Source organism: Lissotriton helveticus, chromosome 8, assembly GCF_964261635.1.
Source record: "Lissotriton helveticus chromosome 8, aLisHel1.1, whole genome shotgun sequence".
Taxonomy (NCBI): domain Eukaryota; kingdom Metazoa; phylum Chordata; class Amphibia; order Caudata; family Salamandridae; genus Lissotriton; species Lissotriton helveticus.
The window spans coordinates 1,246,068,684-1,246,088,558 of NC_136069.1; the positions used below are offsets into that span (position 1 = coordinate 1,246,068,684).

At 49.4% G+C, this 19,875-nt stretch overlaps 1 protein-coding gene across 1 annotated transcript in view; it reads left to right on the plus strand.

The window, feature by feature from the left end:
- Positions 1-19,875, plus strand: part of HERC2 (HECT and RLD domain containing E3 ubiquitin protein ligase 2) — a 1,611,099-nt gene that overhangs the window by 425,831 nt on the left and 1,165,393 nt on the right. The window contains 1 exon segment of the mRNA XM_078658234.1: positions 16,926-17,113. Coding sequence (XP_078514360.1) covers positions 16,926-17,113 — 188 coding nt within the window.

The window sequence follows — 19,875 nt, forward strand, 5'->3', positions numbered from 1 at the left end:
GGCTGCTGAATTTATATTTATGCATAGATCGCCGCCTAGTGTTGGGTCCGGGTGATTGCACATTGTTGTCCTGGAAGAGTCTTCGAAGTATCACGAGATAGGTGGCTCCTCCCCTGGACTACAGTGCGCATGGGCATCCCCTCCATGCTCAGATTGTTTTTTTCCGCCATTGGGTTCGGATGTACTTCTTAACTCACGTTCGTAATATACTCTTTATCTGAAAGAAACAGGTTAGTATTAGATTCCTTACCTTAGAATATACCCAGGCGTCAGTCTGGATCCGGAAACTTTTGCGTAGCAGTACCCCTGCGCGTCGGTAGGCGTCATCTGCAGGCGTCTCCTGCGGCTCCGCGTCCGTCGTCGGCGTCGTGCGCCGTGATGACGTCGCTGGAGTATATAGACGCCGCCTCCGCGCGCTGACGTCAGTTCTTTTTTCCGCGCCAGTTAGCGCAGATCCGAAGAGCAGTACTCTGGTCTTTTGACCAAAGTTTTGAATTTTATCTTTATTACTTAAGGTGCCGGTAGGATGCCCGGTTTTAAGAATTGTGACGGGTGTGACCGCACGATGTCGGTCACGGACCATCACCGACTCTGCCTCCGGTGCCTGGGCCCAGACCATGGCGTGGACGACTGCGTCGATTGCCGGGCCTTGACGAGTAAAGCTAGACGGGAGCGGTCCCGCAAGCTACTCGAGCTCCAGGTGTCGGCCCCGCGCCGTGAGCGGTCCCGGTCCGTACAGAAGTCGAGGGAGCGATCGAGGGAGCCGTCACGAGCGCTCCGAGAGCCGTCACCATTCATCTTGTCCCTCAGGTAGGAAGCACAAGAAGTCGGGGCGTCGTCATCGTACCCCCGACTCCCCCCGACGCTCGCGCGATGCGGCCGGGGGCTCTGGTGGCCCCACCCCCGCGGCTCCGCGTGAGTCGCCGGCGCGGCCTGCTCCATACCCTGCGGTCCCTGGGCAAGCCGGGTCGCGCGAGGAGATAGAGGCGTTCCTCATGGCCATGAGGGCGCTGTCTCCTCCGACGGGGCCTACGGCGCCTGCGGGCCCGGTGGTCCCGTCCGGGGGCCCGAGCGGTTCGGGTGCTCCTGCCCCGACGCCGTCGGGTGCTCCGGCCCCGACGCCGCCGCCGGCGGCTCCGGCCCCGGCGCCGCAGGGCCCTTCAGGGTCGACGCTGGCCGGTCCACCGGCCTCTCCGGCGCCGATTCCATCGGGGCAACCCATGGTGCCGCCTCCGCGCGGCGCCGGGGCTCCGGCGCCGGCTCCGGGCGGCACCACCCCCATTCCCTCTCCGACTCCGGACGCGGAGTCGGACCGGCGTCGCCCGACGCCGAGGGGGCCCATTGACCCCGAGGAGCCGGTCTACATTGTTGACTCAGAATATGGTGAGGATGTAGATTATGGAGAGGGTTGGGAGGCGTCTGAGGACGCTCTGACCCGCGAGTGTCAGTATGACGTGGACTGGACAGGTGACTTGGGTGACGCCAGTGGTCTGGATGACTCCCCCAACCCTGGCTTTGTCTCGCCTCCTACCGTGGCTACCGAGGAGGGGGCTGCTTATTCAGTGGTGTTGATGAAGGCTGCCAAGGCCTTAAACCTTGAGCTCCCTGTCGCGGCCGTGAGGACTAACATCCTCACTGAGGTACTCAAACCGCAGTCATGGCCACAGGAGCCACTGCTGCCGTTCAATGAGGCCTTGACTGACGTTCTTTTGGGCACGTGGTCCAGGCCCGCTTCAGGTTCGCCTGTTGACAGGAACGTGGCCAGACGCCACCGTCCGTGTACGGATGACCCAAAGTTCTTGTCCACCCATCCCACCCCTGAGAGCCTGGTGATCCAGGCCTCGACTTCCCAGTCCGCATTCCCGTCGGCCCCGCCCGACCGGGAATCTAAGAGGTACGACCAGTATGGTAAGAAGGTCTTTTCGTCCCTGAGTCTGGGACTGCGGTCTTGCAACACCGCATGCCTCTTAGGCCGCTACACCCACTCTCTGTGGGATACGGTCGCGGAAGCGCTGCCTGAATGCCCGCAGGAGGTACGGGCTAAGCTCGGCAAGGCTATGATTGAGGGCCGAGACGCAGCGAGATACTTCATACGGTGTGGTCTTGATACGACCGACTCACTGGGCAGAGCGATGTCCACGACGGTGGCGATTCGTCGCCACGCCTGGCTGAGGTCCGCCAATTTTTCGGCAGATGTCCAGAATGCATTGATGGACATGCCGTTTGATGGCTGTCGCCTGTTTGGCGACAAAGCGGACCACGCGCTGGAACGCTTCAAGGACTCCAGGGTCACGGCCAAGTCCTTGGGTCTCTCGACCCAGCGCCAGCAAACTGGTTCGTTTCGCTCCTTTCGTGGCCACGGAAGGGGCGGTCCCACACGTGCTGCCAGCCACGCGCCGCAACAGACTTCTCAACGCGGCGGCGGCTGTGGGAACCGCCGTGGTGGCGGTCGGGGACAGCGGCGAGGTCAGGCCACACCTCCCCCCGCAGCTTCCGCCTCTAAATCCTCCTAGTCCGTGCTTTCAGGCCCATGTGACGCCAGTAGGCGGCAGGGTTCGCCATCACCTCTGCCACTGGCGCACGATCACATCGGGACAGGTGGGTGCTGCAGCTCGTCCGAAGGGGCTACTCCCTCCCCTTCGAGACCTCTCCTCCAGCCATGCCACCGCAGAACCACCGTGTGTCGGGGGACCACTTGACACTTCTGCAGGGGGAAGTTACGGCCCTCTTGGCCAAGGGGGCCATCGAGCGCGTTCCTGGGCCAGAAGTAGGGTGTGGTTGCTATTCCCACTACTTTCTGGTGCCCAAGAAGGACAAAGGGGGCCTACGTCCTATCTTGGATCTACGGAACGTCAACGGCTTCCTCCGGAAGGAGAAGTTCAAGATGTTGACTTTGGCTCAGGTCTTGGCTGCTCTAGACCCACTAGACTGGATGGTAGCGTTGGACTTGCAGGATGCGTATTTTCACATCCCCGTCCTGCCGGCCCACCGGCGTTACCTACGGTTCACGGTAGGCCACGAGCACTTTCAGTTTATCGTGCTCCCATTCGGCCTTACCAGCGCCCCACGGGTGTTCACGAAAGTGATGGCGGTGGTCGCAGCTCATCTGCGCCGGTTAGGGGTTTCAGTCTTCCCCTACCTCGACGACTGGTTGTTGAAGGCGGGCTCGCCCCAAACAGTCGTCCACCACCTTCAGATGATGGCAGACCTCCTGCACGAGCTGGGGTTTTCCATCAATGTGCCGAAATCACACCTGTGTCCCTCTCAAAAGCTCCTTTTCATCGGAGCGGTTCTCGACTCGGCGCAGTTTCGGGTTTATCCTCCGGAACGGCGAGTCCGGGATATACAGGCCTTGATTCCCATCTTTCAGCCGTTATCCCGGGTTTCGGTCAGGTTGACGCTGCGGCTGCTGGGGCTGATGGCTTCCTGCATCCTTCTGGTGCATCACGCCCGGTGGCGGATGCGGGCTCTGCAGTGGGACCTGAAGTTTCAGTGGGCCCAGCATCAGGGCAACTTGTCCGACCATGTCTTGATCTCGGAGGGCACTGCGAGACAACTGCAGTGGTGGCTTACGGACCGCGATTGGGTCAGAGGCAGATCCCTCTCCCTTCCCCAACCGGAGCACGTAGTTGTGACGGACGCGTCCCTCCAGGGCTGGGGAGGCCACTTGGGAGAGGCGGAGATCAGAGGCATCTGGTCTCCGACGGAGTCCCGGCTCCATATCAACATGTTGGAGCTGCGGGCGATTCGCCTAGCACTGAAGGCATTCCTCCCATTTGTCAACGGGAGTGTAGAGCAGGTGTTCACGGACAACACCACCGCCATGTGGTACTGCAACAAGCAGGGCGGAGTGGGGTCGTGGACCCTTTGCCAGGAGGCTCTACGTCTCTGGCAATGGCTGGAACGTCAGGGCGTGACTCTGACGGTTCAACACCTGGCAGGTTCTCTGAACGCCAGGGCGGACGAACTCAGCCGTCGGTGCTCGGTGGATCATGAATGGCGTCTGAACTCGGACGTGGCGAAAGGCCTCTTTCTGCAATGGGGAGAGCCTTGGTTAGATCTATTCGCCACAGAAGAGAACGCTCAATGTCATCAGTTCTGCGCGTTGGAGTTTCCAAGACGGCACTCGCACGGCGACGCCTTTCGGCGCGAGTGGAGCTGCGGTCTGTTGTACGCCTTTCCGCCTATACCACTTCTGCCCAGAGTGCTGAAGAAGATCAGGCGCGACCGGCCCAAGTTATCCTTGTGGCTCTGGACTGGGCTCGAAGGTACTGGTATCCCGAGCTACTCAGCATGTCAGTCGGTCCCTCGATCCGCCTGCCCCTTCGGAAGGACCTTCTGTCGCAGCAACAGGGGACGGTCCTCCACCCGAACCTGTCCAGTCTCCACCTCCATGCGTGGAGATTGAGCGGCGACAGTTGAGGCCATTTGACTTGCCTCCTGAAGTTTGTGATGTGGTTCTGGCAGCCAGGCGTCCCTCCACAAAGTCGGTATACGCCTGCCGGTGGAACAGATTTGTGGCATGGTGCACAGCAAAGGCTGTGAATCCCCTTTCTGCCCCTCTCTCCGAGGTTCTCCTCTTTCTTCTCTCTCTTGCCCAGCAGGGCTCTGCTCTGGGCACTATCAAGTGCTACCTTTCTGCCCTTTCGGCCTTTCTGAGGCTGCCTGATCAACCTTCTTTGTTCAAGTCCCCTATTGTAACGAGATTCTTGAAGGGCATCACGCACATGTATCCACCTGTTCCGTTCGTGATGCCTCAGTGGGACTTGAACCTGGTTCTGACTTTCTTGATGTGCGCTCCCTTTGAGCCGCTTCATTCCTGTCCTCTCCGTCTCCTGACTTTAAAGACGGCCTTCCTGGTTGCCATCACCTCTGCCAGGAGAGTGAGTGAGCTCCAGGCTCTTTCTGTCAAACCTCATTTCCTGTCCATTCATCCAGACAAGGTGGTTCTGAGAACTAGACCTTCTTTCCTGCCCAAAGTAGTTTCTGCTTTTCACATCGGGCAGTCCATCACCTTACCCTCCTTCTTCCCGCCTCCGCATCCTTCAAAGGATGAAGAGCGGCTCCATCGTCTGGACCCAAAACGTGCGCTTTCATTTTACATGGATCGCACACGCCAGTTCCGGGTGGATGACCAACTGTTTGTTGGCTACGTGGGTGCGAAGAAGGGACGGGCGGTACATAAACGGACCATCTCTCGGTGGGTCGTTCTGTGCATCAAAGCGTGCTACTCTTTGGCTCGGAAGGAGCCTCCTGTTGGGCTGAGGGCCCATTCCACTCAGGCCACGGCGGCTACTACTGCCCTGGGCCGGGGAGTCCCTTTGCAGGACATTTGCCAGGCGGCTACGTGGGCCTCGCTGCACACCTTTGCGAGGCACTACTGCCTGGACAGTCAAGTCCGGAGGGATGGCTTCTTTGGCCGTTCGGTCCTCCAGGACTTTCTGGTGTAGGATTGTATTGGTTCGCAGACCCACCACCGGGGTTGGTATTGCTGGGGTATCTATTCTAAGGTAAGGAATCTAATACTAACCTGTTTCTTTCAGATGAACAAGTTACTTACCTTCGGTAACGATATATCTGTAAGAAACAGTAGTTAGTATTAGATTCCTTACCGCCCCGCCCATCCTCCCCGTTCTGCGAACTGATACCTAGGGTTAAGGACATCCCTTTCAGGGCCCTAGTTTCAAATGGCACCAGTGTTGGTTCTCGCATGGCTCTGCCTGTTCTGGCGCGGAAAAGCTATGTACAAAGAACTGACGTCAGCGCGCGGAGGCGGCGTCTATATACTCCAGCGACGTCATCACGGCGCACGACGCCGACGACGGACGCGGAGCCGCAGGAGACGCCTGCAGACGACGCCTACCGACGCGCAGGGGTACTGCTACGCAAAAGTTTCCGGATCCAGACTGACGCCTGGGTATATTCTAAGGTAAGGAATCTAATACTAACTACTGTTTCTTACAGATATATCATTACCGAAGGTAAGTAACTTGTTCTTTGAGGCCAGAAGGCCTTAGGGGCGTCGGTATTGTCTTTCGTTCGGTGCCTTTTTACCTTTCCAGTTCCTAGAACTAGACTTCGAAAGACTTTTTGCCTTTCGACACCAAAGGCTCCTCGACGATCGACGATGGAACGGAGTCTGTTCAAGCGCTGCCCCGTCTGCAACTCAAAATATCCCCACATCGACGTGCACCCGGTGTGCAACAAAAGTCTCTCACCGGACCACGACGAGGCCAGCTGCATGGCCTGTTCGAAGTTCAGGTCGAAGAAAACTCTCCGTCTTCGACGCGCGGCACGACAGTCGGCGCGAGAATCGGCGCCAGACCCGGAAAACATCTTCGGTGGTGACGACGAAGAACATGTACAAGAAGAGGATCCGGAGCACTCTGATCCCGCGTCGGAGCCGGACTCCACCTACAACGAGGACGAGGAAGAACTATACGTCCATGATGAAGACATCGTCGAGGTAGGAGACGACGTACAACCTATCGGAGCCGTCAACGACGACTCCAGCGAGGAGCTAGGCCCAACCGCAGTAGCGGGGCCCCATAAAGACTCTTCCGTGGCCCAGTTCGAGGCATCGCCGGAAGGCCTTAGCCAAGATCTTCAACACCGTTCTCTAGTCCCGCTTCAAGGCCCGACTAAGAACATTTCCAAAGAGCCCTCGGTCGATCGCCCACGCTCAGTGGAGTAATCGAAACCGAAAGAAAAAGACACGAAATCGAAACCGACACTGGTTAAAACAACCATCGGCTCGACGACTTCGGAACCTTCCAAGTCGAAACGTTTGATCGACCCCTCTGGGTCGAAAGGGGGCGTCGAACCGAAGATCGGATCGACTACGCCTGTGTCTACAGTGAAGCACGTCACGCTCCCGTCGACGTCGACTTCTGGCTCCAAAGATGGCGGCTCTTCCGAAGGACTCGAAGCCCAGAAGACCATCGATCCGAAGTTGAAGAAGCCGCTGTTGGTCAAGGCCTTCGACCCGAAGCCAAAAGTCGGATCGAAAGACCCTACCGCGTCGAAGCACAAGGGCGTTCCTGCAGCGCAACAACAGCTTGAATCGACGCAAGGCCTCAAAGGCACTAAACCGTCAAAGTCGGTCGAATCGAAGACACCGCCTCCATCGAAGGCAGTCAGTCCGTCGCCGACGCTTACGGCGCCGATAAAGTTCGGACTATCCCCGACAGCATGGCCTCAAACTGTTCAACATACACAGGCTACCGGATCTACCAAGTCGACGTCAGTTGCTGCAACCAGTCAGCCTCGGACGGAAGACGTTGTGTTCCAGCCACCGTCCCGCGACAACCAGTCGAAATTATACATTGACTCCGAATCAGGTCGACTCACTAATTACAAGCGTAAGATCAGGCCTGAGGCGCCTATGGAACATTATCGGATACCGCTAAAGAAAAAGAGAGACTCTACCACCTCTCCTATACTTTTTGAGCCCATGCAATCATATGGTCAGAACTATGCCTACGTTCCCACAAATATCACTGAGGATGTGGAAGGAGGGGACAATGAGGACCAGTTTAACTATCCCATTGATACTGATCAAGATGAGTCCCAGCCGTGGGCTGACACCGTGGACCCTGCTGACCCACACAACACCTCTGATACTCTTTCATATGCTATCAAGCCTTCGCCTACTGAAGATACTGCTGCGTTCAACGAGCTCATTGAGAGGGCGGCACATAACCATGACGTAGATATGCACGCTGACCCCGTGGAAGAAGACTTTCTTTTTGATACATTCTCCACATTAGAAAGGTCTATCAAAACTTTTCCTATGCTCAAAGGTGTGCTCAAACATGCAAGTGACATTTTTAAAGAGCCCACTAAAGCACGGGTGGTGAACCCAAGAATTGAGAGGAAGTACCGGCCTGCGCCCGTGGACCCTACCTACATTAAGGGCCAACTCCCACTGGACTCCTTAGTGGTGGCTAATGCTCGCAAAAGGGCGAACTCTCAGACAACGGGTGATGCTCCTCCTCCGGACAAAGAATCCAAGATCTTGGAGGCCTCTGGAAAACGTGTAGCAGCTCAAGCTGCTAATATTTGGAGAATCTCCAATACCCAAGCCCTGTTATCAAGATATGACAGGGCACACTATGACACGTTAGAGCAGTTACTGCAACACCTGCCAAATGCTTATAAGGAGGGAGCAGAAATGCTTATACCAGAAGGGAAGTTAATCTCCAACGCGTCCATTAAGTGCGCGTTGGATGCAGCCGACACAGCAGCTAGGGCCATAAACACTAGCGTTATGCTCAGGAGGCATGCGTGGCTCCGCATCTCTGAGATCCAAACTACCCTGCTCAATCAACCAGTAAACCCTGACTTCCTGTTTGGTCCGGAGGTAGACACCACTCTTGAGAAGATTAAGAAGGACACTGAAACTGTGAAATCCATGGGAGCTCTGCAGTCTCAGCAGTTCAGGGGCGGTTCCTTTCGTCGCTCCGGTAACAGGGGAGCTTCAAAAGGACAAGCGTCGCAACAAGCTCAATACACCAAGGGAGGCACACAAACCACCTATAACAAGAACAATAGGGGTGGATACCGTGGGAACAGCAGCAAGGGCAGAGGATGTGGAAATAATAATACCAGATCCTCCGCCACTAACAAGCAGTGACGCCTTGTCACTGCGCCCCGACCATATAACACCGATCGGGGGGAGACTCCAGCAGTTCCTGCCAGTCTGGGAAAGCATTACCACAGACAGGTGGGTGAGACAACTTATGCAACATGGTTATTGTCTAGAACTGACCTCCACTCCACCCAACATACCCCCAAGGCACCGTCCTATGTCCGCCGAGCACATGCACTTATTGCAGCAAGAAGTCATCTCCATGCTGCAAAAAGGCGCCATAGAACTCGTGCCTTTAGAGCAACAGGGTACAGGGGTGTACTCACTGTACTTCTTAATCCCAAAGAAAGACGGGTCTCTCCGGCCCATTCTAGACCTCAGACCTCTAAAGCAATACATCCTGTCAGAACACTTTCACATGCTCACGCTGCAGCAAGTTCTGCTGTTGCTCAGTCAAGGAGATTTTCTAGCAACATTAGATCTGAAGGATGCCTATTTCCACATTCCCATTCACCCCAGTCACAGGAAATATCTCAGGTTCACCATCAACAACCAGCATTACCAGTTCAAGGTCCTGCCTTTCGGGGTCACTACGGCCCCCAGAGTGTTTATGAAGTGCTTAGGAACAGTAGCCGCGCATCTTCGGAGACAACACGTCCATGTCTATCCATATCTGGACGACTGGCTTGTACAGGCAAAGTCAGCCCAGCAGTGTGCCGACCACATGTCCCGCACACTTCACCTCCTACACAGTCTGGGATTTTCGCTCAATTACCAGAAGTCCCATCTTCACCCCGCACACGTACAGCAGTACCTAAGCGCGGAAATCAACACGCTCGCTGCCACAGCGCAACCAAACGCAGCGAGAGTCAACAGCATGCAAGTGTTGATTCAGGCCACAGCACTTACTCCCAGCGCAGGTGTTCATGCAACTAATAGGCATGATGGCCTCCTGCATCTTCATAGTCCCCCACGCGAGGCTACACATGCGTCCGCTTCAGGAATGCTTGGCGCGCCAGTGGAACCAGGCTCAAGGACAGCTAAAAGACCTAGTGTTGGTGACCGGTCGTGCATACAACTCTCTGCATTGGTGGAACACACACAACCTTTGCAGGGGACGACCGTTCCAAGAGCCTGTACCACAGATAGTACTGACAACGGACGCATCTCTCCAGGGCTGGGGAGCGCATGTCCTCCACTATACAGTGCAGGGACTATGGACACCGCAACAGCGGAAGATGCACATCAACCTACTGGAACTGATGGCAATCTTCATGGCTATGAAGGCATTCAAGTTGCATCTCTGCAACAAAGTCGTGCTGATCCGGACGGACAACATGACTGCGATGTATTACATCCAAAAGCAGGGAGGGACACACTCTCCACAGTTGTCCCATCTAGCCCAGAGCATGTGGAAGTGGGCCATTCAAAGGAACATGTTCCTCATGGCGGAACACCTCCCAGGCAAGGACAACCAGATGGCGGACTTGCTCAGCAGACACAGCCATCTGATGCACGAGTGGGAGATACATCCCTCAGTGCTCCAACCATATTTCCAGCTGTGGGGTCATCCAGAGATAGACCTCTTCGCCACATACGAAAACGCAAAATGCCGCACCTTCGCCGCCAGGTTCCCACACCCGCAGTCTCAGGGCAATGCGATATGGATGAACTGGTCGAACAAATTTGCGTACGCCTTTCCTCCAGCACCACTCATACCACTGGTAGCACGCAAACTGAGGAAACACTCCATGACGCTCATCCTGGTTGCTCCAACGTGGGCAAGGCAGGCGTGGTACACCATGTTCCTAGAACTTTCCGTGGTTTCCCACCAGCGCCTAAGACTCACCCCCAGTCTCCTCACTCAGAGCCATGGAGACATTCAGCACCCAGATCCGCAGCAGTTGAGCCTAGCAATATGGCTCCTGAGGTCATAGAGTTTGGCTACCTGAACCTGCCTCCTGACTGTATGGACATCATAAAGGAGGCTAGGCGACCTACCACCAGGGCCTGCTACGCGGCAAAATGGAAGCGTTTTGTTATCTATTGCTCCAATAATAACATAAATCCGCTTGATGCTTCCACGCAAAACATCATATGTTACTTGCTGCACCTATACAGGTGTAATCTAGTGTATAGTTCCATCAGGATACATTTAGCTGCAATGGCGGCTTATCTTCAAAATAGACAGCACCTATCCCTTTTCAGGGTTCCAGCCATTAAAGCTTTTATGGAGGGACTGAAAAGGGTCATTCCCCCAAGACACCCGCCTTCGCCGGTCTGGAACCTCAACATAGTCCTCACCAGGCTCATGGGCCCGCCATTTGAACCTCTTCACTCTTGTGAGATACAATTTCTCACATGGAAAGTGGCTTTTCTGGTCGCAATTACGTCGCTACGACGAGTTAGCGAGCTGCAAGCCCTCACTATTCAGGAGCCTTTCATTCAAATTCATGCTAATAGGGTTGTGGTCCGCACCAACCCCAAGTTTATGCCCAAGGTAGTGTCACAGTTCCACATTAACCAAACTATCGAACTACCTGTATTCTTCCCAAATCCTGATTCAGTGGCAGACAGAGCACTACACACACTTGATGTTAAAAGGGCTCTCCTGTATTACATAGACAGGACTAAAGACTTCAGGAAAACTAAACAACTGTTCGTTGCCTTCTCTCCACAGAACAAGGGCAACCCAATCTCTAAATCCGGTATAGCCAGATGGATTGTTAAGTGCATCCAGATCTGTTATCAAAAGGCTAAACGCACGTTAACAGTTCCCCCAAGAGCGCATTCCACACGCAAATTAGGGGCATCCATAGCTTTCCTAGGTAACATTCCTCTAGAGGACATATGTAGAGCAGCTACATGGCCCACCATACACACATTCACCAAACACTACTGCATGGATGTACACTCAAAACAGCAAGCTGCTGTAGGTCAGGCTGTTCTCAGAACTCTCTTTCACACTGCTGCAGCTGGCACGGGCAACCGCCAATAAGGAGGGTAGTACTATTTATTCTATGCATAGATATAAATTCAGCAGCCCACATGCCTCGAACGGAATATGCTACTTGCCAGTATGCATCTGTTCTTGGCATGTAGGGCTGCTGATATTTAAATCGCCCGCCCTCCTCCCCGGTGCCTGTCGCAGCTGTAGCACTCACACTTATTCTAACGCATGGTCATCACTTACTATATCACACTCCATCTCTGCCACAATGGCGAAAAACAATATGAGCATGGAGGGGATGCCCATGCGCACTGTAGTCCAGGGGTAGAGCCACCTATCTCGTGATACTTCGAAGACTCTTCCAGGACAACAATGTGCAATCATCCGGACCCAACACTAGGCGGCGATCTATGCATAGATATCAATATCAGCAGCCCTACATGCCAAGAACAGATGCATACTGGTAAGTAGCATACATATTCCTTACCGGATCCAGTCTCACGCCTGGGGATAATTCTACATTAAGAAATCTGCGGCTAGAATCGTCTCTACCAGATATATCATTACCGAAGGTAAGTAACTCGTACGTCTAGGACAAATGGCAGCACAGACCATCACTACCTGTTATCACTGAATATGACAGATTTGCTCCTGAATACCTTCAGTACCGTTCTTCCCACGGTATTATCATCCTCAATAGAGCTAAAAAGGCATTGATAAGAGCATCCTATGCTTTCAGATGGACGAGGTTCTGCGAAAGGATTTGAACAATAGCATGACAAAAAACATGTCAGGAAGAGATGGTACTACAACATTTGTTTCTATTTTGCTGTATCAGGCCTTCCATGTCCTTTCACTAACATGCATTTGCTTGCCTTTGTTTACCACATGCAAGTCATGTTCTTCAGAGACATCTTATTTCACCCTTCCAAGTAAGAATAAAGGGAGAATATGTGGCCGCTCAACTTCCTGTGATTCTGGGCAAATCACTTAATCACCCTGCGCCTTTCGAAAATGAATGTGCCAGTCTGTAACATAACTGGTGCTCATGTAAAGCCCTCTGATACATTCTGGTCAAGTTTGCGCTATATAAAATTCCCTCAAAAAATAAAAAATAAATGATTTATGAAATCTTTAAACACCATCTTGTACAGGATCCTCTCATCCTCAGTAATGTCACATTGTAATCTCCATATTGATGGGCCCACCTTTTAAAATATGTGTAAGCAAGATTTGCAACATTAGTCTTGGTACATTGCATTCTCAGTGGCTTACATATTGGCCACAAGGATCAGTGAGGTTTAAACCCTTTCCTTTCCTTTGTCGTCCAGTTTCTCAGAGTTTCTTATATCGAATATTGGGCTCTGTTTTTAACAAATCAGTTCAGTAAAGCAGTGTAATCTCGGTACAACTCTGAAATGAAGACCACATTCTGATATTACCTAAAAAAAAATATATATTCTTAAACAGGTCAATGTGAGCCATGGAACTCTCCATGTAGAATTTCCTTCAGCTGCACAATCTGTTGCAGGGTGGATAACCTCATGCATTTTCTCTTCCTTCCACTAATCAAAGTAGCCCATTCCGTCCGAGGTTCGAAGTTGGATCATCACTGGTAAATGACTGTTACCCACCAGACACTATCCTGTAATCCCATTTGCCCAGGGTTCCACAAACACCTTTTTTCACTTTTCATAACACAGATGCTCTAGTCCTTTCTCTCCTCTTTAGGTATCTGAATCAGTTTGAGCATAGCCTGTGCAAACCCCTATTTTACCTTCATTATATTTCTTGGTGGCCTTGATATTTTTTCTTACCAGCTGCTTCCCAATTAGATTCTGGCCATCTGCGTATGCTGAGTGTGTGATAGGGTGAACCTGCACACCTTATTATTTCGTAGTTTAATCAAAATGTTCACTATTCTATATTTAACTCAGCGTGCTGACAAGTGTGGGGACCTGGTAGCGTAGGGCTCTCCTTACGCTCGCATGAGATTCATCTGCGTATGCTGCCATTCATTGGTTTAAGGAATGTGATCCTGTTTCTCAGAAACCTGTGCACTTAACGTTCCTACAGTGGCTGGTATCTAACTACACAACGTGACTATGCATTGTGGATGTATTGTTTTAAGCTTAAAATTTTTTTTGTGCCTCTGCTTTTTGGGGCTTAGACTTTTAGAAGTTGAAAGCTCTTAAACCTCTTATCACACTGACCAGCGGACAAACATAATTTTTCTTCACAGATAGAAATTCCGGGCTTGGGGAAGGCTCTCAGACCTAAGTAAGCCCTGGCTGCTACAACTCTGAAAAAAGTCTTTATTTCCCTACACTAAGCTTCATCCCAATTCTACACACAGTTTAACACGGGGGCTTCACCCCAAGGTATTTATTTATTATATGATTCCCCAGGACATATCAATGTGTCCCAAAGATGCTTGTGTGGCCTAACTTTTGTAATGCCCAAGGGTTTCAGAAACCTAAAATTGGTTGCGTTTACCGGACTCATCTGGCATTGGTCTTATCTTACTGGTTGTCTAGCACGTGTTGTTCTAGGAATAACATCTGTTTCCCAGTCCTGTGGGATAAGGCAAAGAGTTGTGGTATTGCGAACAAATCGTGCAGATTCAGACAAGTAAAAGCATCTCAGCCTTTCAGTTGCCTCTGGTTTTGAGCATAGCAGGAGCAGAAAGCGCACAAACATGCTCTCTGCCCTAAATGTCATCAACCGGTCTCTACTGATGGAGATTTCTTGCACGTCCTATACAGATAACCCTCAAGAAAAGATGAGCACTTTATATACATTTTCTGTTCTTTGATAACTCAACATTGTTTTAATATTACCCAAAAAGAAATGTGCTCTCATGTTTCTGAATCTGTTGGTGATGGTTATATTCTTGCTTTCAATGCAAAACACAGTTCAGGAACAGGAGAACTGTGACAAAGGTCCTTAGTCAATATATGAGGGAGCTCTATAATTGTAACTCATCTGAACCGCTCTCTGAAAGATGTAGCAACAGAAAACTTTGCCAAAAAAAGCAATAGTGTGTTTTACATCCCTGTCTAGGACTCATGCTGCATTAGGCTTTTAAGCCTAGGTTCCTCTTCCCAATTTATCTCCATTCAGTGATTGCCTCTGTGCCCTTTCAGCTCCTCTTAATGTATAAAGTCCTCCAAGAGGTATACAGTTAGGACTGTGCTTCTTATACTTGTGCATCCATTGGATTACCAACTCTGGTCCAGCCAAAGTACACCCCTGTCTTTTTTTTTTTTACTGTTGGGCAGCTCTATGTACTACATTAGGTCTGCCACAACCACAAAAGCCTACCTTCGGATTTAGACAAACAAAAACTTTACACACAAGGCCTATATTAGCAGCATTCAACACCTTTGACCACGGAGTCTTGAGAGGCCTGAAGCTTAACGCTCATCCTTAAATAGCTGAATGAATGAATGAATGAAATTATTTATAGAGCGCACGATGGCCAAACGGCTTCCTGGCGCTGAGAAGTCTAGGGAACAGAACAAGCAAGGCTAGGGAGGATATTAACAGGGGTAGGCCAAAGCGAACTAGAATGTTTTAAGTGCTTTACGGAAGTGTGAAAAGATGGGAATAGAACGCATAGCAAGAGGGAGGGAATTCCAAAACCGGGGTGCAAGAACAGAAAATCTGGAACCACCAGTGCGAGTTTTGCGGAAGCGGGGGACTGTGAGGAGGGCAGAAGAGGATGAACGGAGAGTACGGACAGGGGTGTAGGAGGAAATGAGGGAGTTGATGAACGCCGGTGCCGAGCGATCAAGAGCCCGATAAACAAAGCACCCTAATTTAAACAAAGATCTCTGCGGGATAGGTAACCAGTGAAGGGATTTGAGGACAGGAGTAATGTGAGAAGTTTTGGGCAAGTGAAAGATGAGTCGGGCAGCCTGATTTTGGATTGCTTGAAGGCGGCGGGTTTCGTAGGCAGGAATGCCCACGAACAAGCTATTACCATAATCAAGGCGGGAAGTGATGAGGGCAGAAATGATAATTTTAAGAGATTCAAGGGAAAAGAAACGAGAAATTTTTCGGATCAACCGAAGAGAAAGAAAACAGGAAGATACGACAGCGCTGACCTGGCCGTGCATGGACAGGTCCTGGCTGACCTTGATGCCCAAGGTTTTTACAGAGGCGACCGGGGTGGGAGGGGGACCGAGGGAGGGGGGCCAGAAAGCAGAGGACCAAGGGCTGGATGAGCCGCCAGTCAGAACAAGCTCAGTCTTATCTGGATTGAGCTTGAGGTGATTGGCGCCCATCCACCCAGAGATAAAAACCATGGTGGAACGGAAAAAGGATAGGGAGTGAGAAGGAGAAGAAAGGTCAAAGACAAGCTGGAGGTCATCTGCGTAGTTGAACACCGAGACCCCCAGCTGAAGAAGAGAAGAGATAAGTGGGTGAATATAAAGGTTGAAAAGAAGAGGAGAGAGAGAGGAACCTTGGGGAACCCCACAGGGCACCGGGAGGGGAGGGGCAGAAAAGCCAGGGAGGTGAACAGCTTGTGAACGTCCTGTTAGAAAGGACGTGATCCAGGAAAGGGCAGTACCTCTAATGCCCGCTGCGCTGACACGGTCTAAAAGAATGTTATGGTCGACCGTGTCAAACGCAGCGGACAGGTCGAGGAGAACCAAGGCTTGGGGAGAATTAGTGTCGGCCTTGGCTTTTAGCTCGTCGAGAACGGCGAGCACCACGGATTCGGTCGAATGACCCGAGCGAAAGCCTGCTTGGTGAGAAGCGAGGTGTTGGTTCTGCTCAACATAAGTAGAAAGCTGGACTAAACAGGACAAATTGAGACACTACATATTCCATGTCACCTTCCTAAACTCTGCAGTCCCTTTAAATAAACACAGTTCATTGGCATCTGTTTGGGTATCCCCAACATTGGACACCACACTACTGCTAATGACCTCTCAAGTTGGTAGGTCAAGGGGCAATCTGCCTAAATGATTATGATTTACATTTTTACCCAGTGTTAACCGAATTGATGCTAGGCTATTTTCCCTTTGGGTTAAAGCAAATGTCTGCTGGTTTATGATGACTGATAATCTGCATTGCCGAAGTCTTGATTTTTTAAATTTTTTACTGCTGCCTCCTTTGAACTGGCTTTTGTTATTAGGCAATGAGAGCACGTTTTGAATGGTCCAATTTTCAGAGCATCTCACTCTGCCCCTGTTTATTTTGTTTAAAATAACTTTTTTTCATTCATGTACACAGTGTCAGTAGCCAATTCAGAATTGCAAATGGTGTATTTTTCTGAGGCCTGTCTTAGCATAAATGTTAATGCTAAATGTCATTGTGTGCTCTGAACTGTTTTTGTACCTCTGTCTTGATGGCAATTGTGATGGCTTTGTTTAGGTCCCAGTTCAGACAACTTTGAAGATGATATGAGTACATGCGTTCTTGGACCATCTGCCACAGTTTTGGAAGAGTCAAGAAAAGAAACCACTCCTGTGCAACTTCCAGTTTCTGGACCAGAGTTAGCAACTATGATGAAAATTGGCACCAGAGTGATGAGAGGTGTTGACTGGAAATGGGGAGATCAGGTATCAAGTGAATGTATCAAGTGAATGTCTTATTACTTGTGTTTTCCTTTTTGCTTGCACATATGTCAATTACTTTTCGATATCTCAGAGTAGTAGACTATAATCTCTGCTGGATGAGGATTGCACAATGTAGTAAATCTGCTGACTACATTTTGGTAAGGTTGCCTTAACTCTTTGTGACTACACTTAGTTCAGCAACTCATTCCTAAACCCCCATAAGTCTGTGGACACACAGATTTAATTGTTGACAACCCAGACCCACTAACTATCGTATGAATTACTTCTGTTATATGATCAGACAACTTCCTCATTTCCTTGCAACACAAAACACCAGAACCCATCACATAAAACCTTCCTACCCTCAACCACATACTGACCACGAAACGAGCTGAATATGGAGGAACTAGAAAATCTCCTTACCTCCAACTCAGATCTGGTTTCCATCAATTCTGACAGTCTACGGATGACTCCAGAGAGCTTTTGCTCTCAAGTCCTCTGAAGACATCGAAGCATAACAAAAGAAAACACACCCCTTGGATGAATGCAAAATTTAAAAAAGATCAAACAACAAAATGCTAAGCTTGAACGCAACTGGCTCAAAAACGAATAACCCCGAAGACAGGATATGCATACACATTTTCTACAGTTTCAAGTTTATTTATTTATGCTCAGCGAATAAAGGCCATTACAAATTGATCGAAACATATATAAAAAAACATAACATAGTGTTCAGTTCAGTAATAACGTGCTAGTTGCAAATAGATATCAAATATGGAATTTCTTGATGGTAATAAAAAAGACTGTGTCAGACACTGCTGTAGCACAAGTTGGAAAAACATTAAAATATCAGTTCATCATTACTTAAAGTAGTTCATTTAGGGTTCAGTTGGTATGTTGCGCAAGTTGTTTTTGTGATTTTGGTATGTTAAACTGGTAACTGATTTCAAACATTTGAATCTAAAATTCTGAGTGGTATAAGTGCATGTTTAAAAATCTCAGTCTGCCGTTGCTCCCATTGTAGTGCGATTAAAAGTGCTGGTGCGTCAAGACATAAGCTCATTCCTTGCTGACTCTACTATGTCCAGGTCTTTCTTGAGTATGTAATATGAAGTCCTGGTGTCTAGTTTCAGCCCTTTAGATGATGGTGTGCGCATTTGGTGAGCCTATACTTCAGAATTTAAAAAGTCAACAATCAAAAAGCAAAAAAAAACTATACTATTCAAACTTAATCCACAACAGCAAAATAGCCAATAAAAAATTCTATAGAATACACGCTGAATTCCGTAAGCCAAAAGACACAAGCTACCAATCCCATTTCTTAAGGTTTCTAAAGATTTTTGTGAGAAACTGACTAACCATAACACATTTAAGAAAAATTTGTCGGATACCTACTTAAACAACAAGAAGCCAACAAACCCGACCAATTTCCCACAATACCCTCCAGCCAAAGGCAAACATATCAACTACACTCTTTCACAGAGCCATCACCGACTGAATTTCTGGAACTTGTCAAAGCAAGCAAGCTAGCCGTCACCCTTTCTGACCCTTATGCTCTTCAAATCTTCAAAAACATTTTATTATCAACTTAAGCTGCCATTGTGATAAGCTGGCTTAGTATATGGTGCTCACTTATGTAAGTGTAGCACCCTGCACAAATCCAGACAAGCCTCATGGTGATTTTAGACTTATACAGGGATTTAATCAAGCTTAAGTTCACCAAGCGAGGGGGTTTGTCTGTCTGTGTCACACTCCAGTAAGAAAGGCCAGCACATAAAGGACGTATTACAGTGCAAACTATTTATTCACCATTTGGAGGTGCATCCATCAACACATTTTGGCCTCCTCTGAAGCCTTGGTCACTATAAGTGATGCTGTTTTGGAATATCTTAAAAAACATCCACGTATACGTAGTGAACATAGAAAAACAAAACATACTTTCTCCTTTCCATTATCACAATATTCAATCAAAAAAGAAGATAGATATTTCTGTTTCAATATTATGTAAATAATTAAAATAAATAGAAAATACAGAAGAAGAAATGACATGAGTTAATTGTTCCAAATAATTAATGTAATCTAAATTAGTGAAATTCCAAGAGCACATCAGAAAAGGTTAATTATTTCATCATTCTTGTGCCCTAATTATGCCCAATTGGGCTTACATTATACTAGCTGATCTATTAAAGTTACATGCATACTTTTTTAAACTTATTCAGATTATGTAAATTCACTCAATTCACATCAAAATGAAATCCTGATTATCTCCTATCATCTATTTCGACCCAATATTGATAAGTAGTACATTTCTGTAAGACCTCTAGATCAGTAATATCTGAAAAGGAGAGATAAATATGATAATGCAGTTAAAATTATGTTAAAAACCCCTTTAACATTGTCAAAAGCATCATGCCAAAAAAGGAGACTTATCGAAAGGGAGGCTTAAAGATGGACATAATAATTCTTCATTGACATTTAGTCCCGAAGGTTCCCTGCTACTAGGGGATACCATGGACTAAGATTCTAACCTGTGCAAGGCACTTTCCCAGTCACCTCCTCTCAGATCTCTTTTATCAATTACACTACATCTAATTTTGCTGGTATCACCATCATGTTTTTGGTGAAAAATGTTGTGCCACTGGGTAGTTGGAGTCATTGTTTTTTATTGCTCTTATACTTTACAGGACACATCAATGAACCTGCAGAATTTTGTAATTTAGGGCAGGGTCTTTTCAGAATATACACTGCACACTCTATTTTACAAT